This window comes from Terrapene carolina, unplaced genomic scaffold (genome assembly GCF_002925995.2).
Source record: "Terrapene carolina triunguis isolate 2854851 unplaced genomic scaffold, T_m_triunguis-2.0 Scaffold714, whole genome shotgun sequence".
In the NCBI taxonomy this organism is placed as follows: Eukaryota; Metazoa; Chordata; order Testudines; family Emydidae; genus Terrapene; species Terrapene triunguis.
In genome coordinates this window covers 12321566-12332802 of record NW_020665065.1, presented here as the reverse complement: position 1 = coordinate 12332802, position 11237 = coordinate 12321566, and the positions used below count along the sequence as shown (strand labels likewise).

The 11237-nt window shown below is 43.3% G+C and overlaps 1 protein-coding gene across 2 annotated transcripts in view; it reads right to left on the bottom strand.

Annotated features, from left to right (window-relative positions):
* The window catches only part of MFN2 (mitofusin 2), a 15250-nt gene that overhangs the window by 3649 nt on the left and 364 nt on the right, over positions 1–11237 (bottom strand). The window contains exons 2-18 of one of the 2 annotated variants that reach the window (XM_024210583.2): positions 10954–11092; positions 9325–9503; positions 8527–8662; positions 7730–7892; positions 7267–7391; positions 6858–6966; positions 6663–6770; positions 6020–6173; positions 5705–5772; positions 5397–5518; positions 4896–5022; positions 4465–4569; positions 3767–3869; positions 2297–2517; positions 1991–2146; positions 987–1183; positions 395–529 (exon numbers count right to left, since the gene is read on the bottom strand). In XM_024210583.2, coding sequence (XP_024066351.1) covers positions 395–529; positions 987–1183; positions 1991–2146; positions 2297–2517; positions 3767–3869; positions 4465–4569; positions 4896–5022; positions 5397–5518; positions 5705–5772; positions 6020–6173; positions 6663–6770; positions 6858–6966; positions 7267–7391; positions 7730–7892; positions 8527–8662; positions 9325–9499 — 2204 coding nt within the window. In that variant the 5' untranslated portion in view covers positions 9500–9503; positions 10954–11092. The remainder of the gene's footprint in view (positions 1–394; positions 530–986; positions 1184–1990; positions 2147–2296; positions 2518–3766; positions 3870–4464; positions 4570–4895; positions 5023–5396; positions 5519–5704; positions 5773–6019; positions 6174–6662; positions 6771–6857; positions 6967–7266; positions 7392–7729; positions 7893–8526; positions 8663–9324; positions 9504–10953; positions 11093–11237) is intronic. The other variant, XM_024210584.2, reaches the window with a different exon arrangement.

The following is an 11237-nucleotide window of genomic DNA, read 5'->3' as shown; positions in this document are numbered from 1 at the left end:
CAGAAGGAAGGGGCTGAAGGTAACAACCCAACTGCTACCAAAGCTCCAGGAACATCCTGGAAATGCCATCTATATGTATGTCCTTTCATATAGATGGCATTTCCTTCATTCATCCAGGCTGAATGAAGGAAATGCCATCTATATGAAAGGACATACAACAGATCTATTTACAGAAGCAATGTAAGATCTGATCCCTTAGGAACACTCATTGGCTACTTGGAAGATACAGAGATCAATGACCATGTTTACTTCACTTCCAAGCAGGAGTAAGGCACATTCTGACCTGAACAGTCCGGGGAAATCTCTACATTACATGTAATTGTGACTCCACTAAAGATGGCACAGTATACAGACAGTTCTCCATGAATTTGCTGTCAGGAAGCAAAGATCTCACCTGAGCAGTTTTGCTTTGCTCTGCAACGAGTCCAAGATTTCAATTTTTTTATTCATGACAGCAATTTCCTGCTCAAGATTCTCCCGTGTGACATCCACCTGCTGACACAAGTGAGCAAATGTCCCAGCAAGCTCCCTAAAAAAATAGAGAGAGGAGGGAAGAGAGAAGAGATCAAACTCAAAAGGTATTTACACTGTGCAATGATTTGATTATACTACCTCCAGAAAGCATAGCTTGACACTCTCTCTTCCCATTCCAGCTTCAGAACATTTCACCGTCAGTGGGCAACAGGGAATTTACTGCAAGTTCTGGACAGTGGCATAGGAACTTCAGAATTTGATACTCCTGAAGAGTTAGTGCTCATGTTTAAAAGCACCAGGTTACTATGAGGACAGGTGCTTTAGAAATACATGTGATAAAGTTTCAATGCATGCTCATCCATCACTGTACATTTTTAGACCTGGAGTACAGACTACGTACAACAGACCAGTCATGTGGTAGCCAGGGTGACAGCTGGCCTTACGTGGCTTAATGTAGAGTACCTTGAAAATGGTGTTATTTAAAAGAGATTAGTTGAATTGAGGCAACTCACTGTTGGACTTGGTGGCTGCAGTTGGAGCCTGTGTAGCTGACAATGAGCTGCAGTTTCTCACTCGCATACTCCACAAACTGGCGTTTGAAGGCTCTCTCCTTCGCTCTCATAGTCCAAGTGAGGCGCTCGTATACATAAAGGAGTCCGTAAAGGCCAAAAGAGAGAGCAATCAGTCTCCAGCCCACAGCCTTCCAGACCTGCAATAAGCACAGTAGAAAGTTGGCATAAGTCATCAGCCAAGAAGGATGCTAACTTCTTACAATGGAACAGAAAACACTTGAAAAAGGTCCATAAGTGTAAGGGATCCCTTTCCTCTTCACGGTATCCCTGTCTCTGAAGTGTAGGCAATTAAGCAAGAGCCTTCTTAAAGAGATCTTCCATACCTCGACAGTGTGCTATATGGACTAGGGCCTTGGACTCTAGCTCCTGCTCTAGAAAGGATTTGCTGTGCAACTTCAGCCCAGTTTCTCGACTTCTAATTTTGGATGCCCAGCTTGAGGCATGTAGAGCTTATTTTCGAAGGAGCTAAGCACCCACAACTCCAAATCAATGGGAGCTGCGGGAACTCAGCACCTCTGGGGGGGGGGGGAAAACAGCCCCAAATGTCTGAAGTTGGGAATCCCAAAAGTGAAAGTACACAAAACCAGAGACTGATTGTGAAAGTTTCAGTCTTCACCTCTGTCTTAGCTTCCCCGTCATTGAAATGGGAATAATACTTACTTACCACCCAGGCTCAGAAGAGTAGTAGTTAATGTTTGTAATGTGCTTTGAAAGTGTTATTTTATCTTAACAGCCCCGAATCCACCCCCAAACTTCAAGTGCAATAGTTCAGTGGATCTCTCCCTTTTGATGTTCCTTTGGATACAACACTTTGCTCTAGGCTCCATGATGGACGAATATCACATCAGTTACTGACTGAAGCCTGCAGTCTAAATAACTTTCCAAATCAAACAGCACAACTAGCTCTGAGAAACAATTGTCTGTACAGAGATTTTTCAACCCACCACTCCACCAATCACGAGGATCCCCATGGAAGTTCTGGAAGTCAGTGATGCCAATCCAGTCACCATAGACACCATGAGCTCTTCCTGGGTCATAGAACCCTGGGGTAGGGGAGGCAGACTGGGATTCGCTGGGGTTAAAGGTAAAGGACGTTGAATCTAATTAGAAGGGAAAAAGAAAAAAAGCCGCAGATAAAAGGGAGAATGCAAGCCACAGCTGTTTCTTTCAGAGCTTTGACAGCCACTGAAGTCTTCAGTGAAACCCAGTATCTACTACTGACCCACTGAACATTTAATGAGACGTCATACCTGATCATTATAGCCCATCAAGGCCCGGCGACTGTTCTTTGGTCCCAAAAACCTATTCACAAGCATTGTCCACCCAAGAGAAAAATGGAATTCAACGTCCTCCTGGAAGTCGGCACAAAGCTTGTCACAGTTCAGGTCATAGCTGAGTGTGAAGCACTGCCGGGGGATCAGCATGTCTATCTGACCCCGTAGAGAGACTGGGAGAAGGGGCTTTAAACCATCTGCAGATGAAAAATGGGAGAGGATAGGAAAAATGTCAGCATAATTGAGAAGTACGAATGGGCTTGACTGGAATCAAACAGGCTCTCAGTTCTGTGCTCACCTTGTTTATCAGTTAATTGGTGTTTCAAAATAATAAATAATAATAATAATAATAATAATAATTTAAAAACAAACAAACAAACAAAAAACCCCACCAAAACCTGACCCAGAACAACTGGTAGGATCTGAAATTTATTATGGCCAAATATGGCACTAAGGTTCCCCCGAGCAGTCATTCTCCAATTTTCCATTTTATAGACCACTTTGTGAGAGATCCTTCTGTGGAACCTTCCCTTGCTGCTTCTCTCCTCTTTCCCCTATCACTTCCCCACAGTTACCTAGAACAGAGGTTCTCAAACAGTGGTCCGTGGACCACCAGTGGTCTGTGAGCGCCATTCAGGTGGCCCACAGATAGTTCCCTCTAATCTGTGGACCACTGAAGTCTATGATCTGTATTCTGAGAATCTCTGTTATACAGAAGTTGCCAGAGGTATTGTTTACCCCTTCCATCAATTATAGAAATTAGCACATGCTCCGACATTAAAAGAGGCAAATGCATCAAATCTCCACCATTTGGTTTCATTTAGAACAAATGACCACTTTGTTTGTCTTGACCACACTAAACCATAAACTATGTTTCATAAAATAATTTTGAAACTGCTTCAAGAAAAGTATGATTCCTACCAGCTGTGGGCGGGAGCTTTGCTAGAGCAACCGGCAAAAAGCCCCTGCAGTGGGACTAACTGAAAGTATTGTAAATTGTGCACATCACAATATCAAACCTTTTTGCGGTAACATGGAGAAGATTCCTATTCCGGCAATGAGGTCTTTTCCAGAGCCTCTTGTCACAGCAAGATCTGCAAGCCTTTTAGTTAGTACCACTGCATTTTTGCTGCATAAGCCTCATCAAAAGTTCTATTGTTTTTGAAATTGTATAGAACAAACTGCTCCCAAGCAGAGGAGGTGGGTGTGAAGTTTCAATCTAGAATGAGTTTCATGACACGGAAAACCCCTGAAAACAGGTATTTAAGAGGGACCATGCAGACGCTCTGAACTACAGTCTCACTAAACAAGGCACTATTAATTGAGAAATTGCAACCAGTTCATCAGCCCTCACAGCCCATCTAAACCTGCATGGACACAATTGCCATGCTAGACTTATTGTCATTTGTCTGTAGTAAGGGCTCGTTCTTTACATGCTGTACTGACCTATCATTTCTTGTTGCATGGTTTGCAGTGAAGCAGTGATGGCATTAGAGCATCGATCTGACATGTTACGGCCCAAACCCTCCTCAATGTGACGATGTAGTTCCTGAAACAGACAGAAAACAGAGGCTGACATTGAAGCAAATCCAGACACAAGATGCATTCTTATCTAGACTGCTCATTAACTGCAGGTGCTGGAATCTCCCAAGACAGGCAATTCTTCAAAATATGAAGCATAAGTTCTGTCTGTCCCCAATCCCGCCATCTGTTAATAGTAGTCCAGTATTGCAAGATGGAAGTGAGGGGACAAGGAAGAATAGAACTGACCATATGCCCTCTGCTTTGGTGAAAATGCTGCTTACATTTCATCTACACCATACAAAGTGAAACAAGATACTAAGGTAACTAGTGCCTTACTGTCATGCCCTGCAATTAAATACTATATACTTTTATACCAGTCTATTACTACTAGTTAGTCTGGAAAGCCCCAGTTCCTTTTCTGGGATGTAATGAAACCCTCAAAGCACAAGAGACAAATATGAACTAACAATTTCTACACTACAAAAAACTGTGCCTACCCCCTGTGCACTTGAAAGTTAGGTATTTTGAACAGCTGGTGGCAATTTCTGAGTCATCAGAGCAAGAAACAAAATTGTTGAGGTGGTTGGTCCAACATGTTAAAAGTCAGTGTCGTTACTCACATTCTTGTAAACTTTGAGGACAACTGGAGATGGGTGGAAATCCATCTGGTAGTCATCTACCAACACTGAGAGCCGCCTAATCTCTTCAGCCATTGCATTTGACACCTGAAAGTGCAACCATATACTGTATGTACAGGGTTATCTGGAATACTAGCAGAGAAAACTCAAGACTATTCCCAGGACAGCTGAAAAAAGCTGTTCAAAAAATTGATTTGCTAATAAGCAGCAACACACAGATAAACCGGTTACCCCTACAGCAATAAGTCTCCACCATGTATGTTTTAGCAGAACCCCTGTGACTTCAGTGCTTATTCACTGAATGTTGTGTTTTCTCAGCTCCTAATCCGCCTCACATCTTCCAATCAACCCTTCACACCTTTCCTTTCATCCCTCTGATTGGCCTCTAGGCCAACAAAGCACCTGTTCCTTACCTGTCTTTCTACCTCTTCTGTGATCTGTTTTATTTTCATCTTGTAGTCTTGAGTGAGCAGCTCCAGCTGTTTGTCAATAAAACCCAAGCGCTCCTGTCGTTCCTCTCGCATCTCCAGGCAGTAAACCCTGAGAAAAAAAGGTGCCTATCAGAAAGAAGCATCTGCACATCTCTGATCTGCAAGCTAAATGGAATCCCAGAGGTAAGACATTGGGGGAGGGGGAGAGGAGGAGGAGAAGCAGAGATTCTCTTTCCCAGGGACAGGCAGTAACAATATCTAAGACATGTTACACACAAGTAACATACAGGAGAGATAGGTTTCTCCATAATTATACATTAGATGCAGGAGTAATGGTATGTGTCCTCCTGTCCCCAGAAATGTTGTATGCTATATTGTGATTTTAAAAGCAAAGGCCTGATACTCATGTTTCCCAGACTCCCTCCCAGAAATATTCAGTGCAAGCTTCAGTCTTGTGTGCACTGAGTCTCTGCAGCTACTCACCTCTGCTCCTGGGCAGCAATATGCAGAGAGTCCATGATAAGGCGAACATCTTCAGCAATCTGCTTGGCTCTCACTGTGTGCTGCTCAAACTTTGTTTTCACTGCAGACTGTGAGATACACTCCTGTGCACACAGAGGCAGCCATCAGAAAATCAGCAGCGACCAGAGGCATTAACATAGACCTCTCTCCTGCATCATTTACTGTCAAGACACAGCGTCAGCCCAAAGTTACAGGCTCCATTCTCCACCCCCACCCCCCCCAAAGGACTGTGACTTAAACAGTAGCTTGGGCCGAATGATGGTGCTTACCTCAAATCGTCTCTCGAAGTTTTGAAACTCAAACATTCTTACTTGAAATCCTTCTGCCAATGCTCCACCTAGGAGGACACAAGGTCACCAGGGCAAGTTTACAGAAAGTGAACAGAGAATTTGAAGCACCAGTAGGAAAGGCAGAAACATCTCTGGGGCTGGTTCTACTGACCTGCCAGATACCTTCTTGTTTAATTTTGGCTTCTCTTCCCTCCCCCACTTTTTAGCTAAAATCACCAATTCATTATTTGGGATAAGACGATCTCTACCTTCCCGCACAAATGAAATGAAAGACAGAGCTGGTAGCTTGCCTACCTCCTTCCGGCATCCCTTGAGCTTTCTGGATCCTGGCATTTAGCACTTCCTTCGCTGACACAAAGAAGATGCGGTCCCCAGCCTGCGCTCGATCCACCACACCCAGTTCATCCACTAGAAAACTGGTGCAGCGCTCCATGTGCTGTCGACGGACCTGAAGGATAACACCCCCCCACACACTGTTTTAAAGTCTGCTTGATAGTCCATGCCATTGCATTCAACGGGACCAGGCAACCAGATGCCCCCTGCAGGCCCTATGTAGCAATACAAGTCTACAATAAAAATATTTTGCTCTTCTAGCTCCTTTGTGGGTCTCAAAGCACTTTTCATCCATTAAGCCTCACGAAACCCCTGTGGGATAGTTGAATACTCCAACCATTTTACAAATACATAAACTGAGGCATGAAGACATTCAGTGATCTGTCACAGGTCCCCAAAAATGTCAGTGACAACAGGAACTCAGAAGTCCTGCATTCCAGATCCTTGCTCTAACCATTAGACCATACTCTCTGCCAGATGACTCCTCATTATGGTAAACAAAGTCCAAACTGTAAGAGAATCATCCTCTATTACCATTAGTCACTCCTCAGCTCATAGAACGGATCCCAGTTTGAGTGAACACCAATTTAAATATGGCACAAACCTCTTCCATGTATTCAGGTTCTGAAGCTGATGCATCCCAGCGGTTATTCAGGATAAAAATGTTGGGGCGAGAGAGACGCTCGTTCACTTTGTGGAAGAACTGCTTCTCCTAAACAAAGAAATCACATATCAATATGCAATATGACAAAGCATTTACCCCAAACCAACAAGCATTTACAAGTGGAATTCGAGTTACCGTTTGCATCAGTGTGGACTCAGAGTTTGCCACCAACACAAATACATCAGCATCCAGACAAAACTTGTCAATCCAGCTGTCCAGCTCTGTGGTAACATCAATGCCAGGGCTACAGATAACAGAAAAACAGATGTCACAAGAGCTGTGAAACTTCAAAAATACAATTAGACAGACATTCTCCAAAGAAGAAGAAGAAAGAAGCACATTACATTTTCTTACAAAAGAGGCATTCAAAAGGTGTAGCTGCTGAGCACAGCTAATGTCCATACTTGGGCTACATTGTATTCTGGGACTATTTAGTTCAGGAAATGAAAGGAATTATTAAGTGGCACTCCATCTGCATTTCTCAACTCTGCTTCCAGGTCACTTCATGGCAGAGTCTCTGCATGGGAAGAGTGAAGTCTCTCACCTGTCCATAAGCACCAGATCATCCTTTAAGAGAGGACATTTGGAATTGGGCCACATCACACTGACCAGGCTGCCAGCATTCAGAAATTCATTTTGATGGAGAGCATGAGCCAGTTGGTTGACTGTCTGTCAAAGGGAAGGGAGGGAGCGAGAAAAGATCGACAGGAGTATGTTATTAATGTCTGATAACTGCTAGAATAATTATCTCCCCGCCCTGAAATATTCACAGGCAAGAATAAGTCAAGACCCAAATGAGAGTCATTTTCTCCCTTTACTGAAAAAGGGGCTTCCCCATAAACCTGCACATGTGTCCCTGCTGAGAAAGGTCTCCATCTATTAGGAACTACTCCAGGGCAGGATTCCTCACACACATTACTGAGATTACCCTTAGCAAGAGAAAATTCCTTTCTGAAATCTCTTAGATTAGGACAAAGTCCATCACCATATACTAATTAGTATCTTACCTTGACACTCCTCTTCTCCTCTGAGCCTTCAGTAAGTAGGAAGGCATCGTGACCATCCGTCCCCTCCACACGCAGGAAACAATTAGTGGTGTGTCCAATCCCTGAGGGAAGGACTTTATCCCACAGCATGGCATTTATCACTGTGCTTTTTCCATTGCTTGTCCTGGGGTTAAATGCAGAATGGTTCACTGGGGCTCCCAAGACACAGCTGTGCTCTTTGCATATTATAGCCACTCAAATCTCATGTCCCAACCAGCTCCAGAAAGCGTTAGGTCATATATTAGAAGCATTCTATTGGTATAGGAATACTGAAATACTACACCAGGAAAGCACTCCTAATGTGGATGTTTTGTTCAGTATAGATTATTCTATCTCCCCTGGGCAAAACAAGCCATACCACTAATGGTGCAGTTTTGCTGGTATGTCTGAGTGTATTCTTGGGGTTTCTGCCGGCTCAGATATGTTGATCGGAGATCACACCTCTTCACACTGTCAGAACTGCGCCAGAAGCAGCTCCTCAGCGTAAACATGACCGTAGTGCATTAGCTGCCATATGCAACTTGCTGGTGAATCAGTCCTAAAGGATTTATTTGGGCATAAGCTTTCATGGGCTAGAACCCACTTCTAAACGGAGTGAGAGATTCTAAATGAAAGTGAGAGAATACCAATGATGATCAGACTTTTACATTTCAGAGTCTGGACAGTTTGTGTTCCTATAAATACTTTTAACTGGCCATAATCCTAAAGATCCCAGTTGCTTCACTGAGAAGAGTCCAAGCAACAATTATCCAACTCACCTGCCAAAAAAAGCCACTTTCATGTGTCGCCGTGCCAGCACCTCACTAATGCCACTGACTTTTGACAGATATCCTTTGACCTCCAATACCTGCTCTTCTGTGGTGACAGGATCAAGTTCCACATTCCTGTGTGTTTCTAAAACGCAAATAAATTGTCCCCCTGAATTTCAGAAGTAATTTACCTACAGCAAAATAAATCTGAATGAATCTAATCTAAGTCTCTGGAGTGTAGTTATATATTTATTTGCATGGCAGTCAGACCCTGCTTGTTTGAGGGCCACACAAACAAGTACACCTTGCCAATGCCCTGAAGCCTGTTTCACTGGCTGTTGAACAGTGCCCCCTCTCTTAACTCTAAGGGTTGTCATGTAAAAGAGTGCCTTGAACAGCACACAGCTGACATTTCACACTCCAAAGATCCTTAAATACACTGCTGTGCATTTCTTAATCTGTTAATGCCAGAAGTTGGCACAGGTGACATTCACATGTTGCCAGCAATGAGATGTCAGGGCTGTAAGAATCAAAGGATTAAAAACAGAAAAAAACAATGCAGCCTAGTACAAGACTAATTTCCTTAATTTTTTTTTTTTAAATATCAGTTCAATGATAACTATAATCTGAGATCAACTTGAACATTCAGAAGCCTGTACCTTTATCCAAATTTGATGCAATTTTGTCTCTTTTATACGTATACAGATCTAGTGATTGCATTTAATCTAGCGTTTTTTGTGTGACGTATCGAAATAAACAACGCACTACTGTACACATGATGGCGGGCTACTCAGGGATACAGCTTACCTTCCAGGAATGTGGAACTCTCCTGGATATATGCAGCCAACTGTTCAAAGATGCCATTGATTTTCTTCTTTGCAGTGACAAAATGTTTGAGTGGAGAAGCATTTACCTCGGCCATGTGTCTTTTATCCTTCTTTACAGCAACTATGGACTTGGAGCGAGTGAACAACAGGGACATTGCGCTGTGGGGAAAAAACATCTAATAAGATACAATTCCTTAAACACTAATTCCTGCCCAACTAAAGTTTTTTTAATGTGTCTATTGCCCAAACAGCTAAAAAAAATAGCTAACACATTTTAAAGAACACTCTGTTACAAAGAATCTATATATTTCACAAATATAAGTGTTGGAGTAGAAGATCAATATGAATCATGCTGGTTATTGCCACCCAGATTTCTCATATGGACAATTTAGATTTTAAAATCTAAATTTGATTGCAATTTTTGTTTCACGGGTATTTAAGCCACCAATCTACGATCACTGAGAAACTCACGGAATACATTATGGAACAATCAGCTACAGCCGTCTACTCCAGAGCAAGGAATTGAATCTAGGTCTGCCACTTACCATGCTAATAACCTAGCCACTGGTCATCCTTCCTTCCCTTTTTCTAATCTCTACTTCCTTCTAATATAGATAAAGTTCAGAAAAAAGCATTGGGAGTATAAAAATTTTACTTCCCATTTATGTTTGCAGTGTTGTTGTAGCAGTGTTGTTCCCGGGATATTAGAGAGAGACGGTGGGTGAGGTAATATCTTTTAGTAGACCAACTTCTGTTAGTGAAAGAGAAAAACTCTGTGCAAGCTTGAAAGCTTGTCTCTTTCACCAACAGAAGTTGGTCCACTAAAAGATATTACATCACCCACTTTGTGTTTCTTGAAATTTATAGCATTTTACTTTTTAGAGTACTTCCAAAGGTTGGAAAATATTTCATAGGGATGTTGAAGAAGTGTTGTATCCCCATTGTACTGATGAGGAAACTGAGGCAAAGAGATGATGGGACTCTTTCCCAGAGCCAAAAATAGAACATAGTTCTTGGCTCCCTGCCACAGGCTCCAAGTCACTCTACTACCCATGCTGCCTTTGGAGCACAGACTCAAGCATACAGACACCAGCTGCAAAAACACAACTTCAGTCTCAGAAAGCAATTACAGTGCATTGGTGAAGCTCCCTATAGCACCAGAACAATCATTACTGCATTCCATCATAAGAACGGCCATACTGGGTCAGATCAATGGTCCATCTAGCCCAGTAACCTGTCTTCCAACAGCAGCCAATGCCAGGTGCTTCACAGGGAATGGACAGAAATGAAGGACAAAAGGTATCACCCCAAGATTCCTAAAAGTGCTACTAAATAAACATCTCAGAAAAGTTACTTTAACAGCCCACCCTAGTGCCCCTACATCCAACTGCGTTGCAACATGAAAGAGTCTAAGCCCTTCAGAGGGACCCTTGAGGGAAGTATTAACACTGTGAGGAAGCCTGTAGCCCACTACATCAAGAGCTCATATAGAGACACCCATAGCGAAGTGCCATAGGAGCACCTCACCCTCCATCCCTTCTGCCCTTTCATGAACCAGCGACTCTGCCCCTCCGGGGAGGGGGGGGAGAAGACTACAAACCTAGCTTACTTTCAGGATGAGTGTTAAGTTTTCACAAGCCAGGCATGGTCAGCTCCCTCTGTCCCACGTGCCAATGAGTGCTTTCCACAGTGCTCACTCCTCTGGGTGGGGCTCGGTCTGGCAACTCCTGGGGCGATGTGGATCCAGCCTGTCCCAGTCACAGGAGGAGAAGGAGCGAGATCAGATAGTGCACACAGACCCGGGAGGGTTCGGGGTGAGTGACTGTCAGGGCAGGCAATACAGGGTCTTGCATGCATGACTGTGCACAGGGGTAGATGTGGGCATTACATACC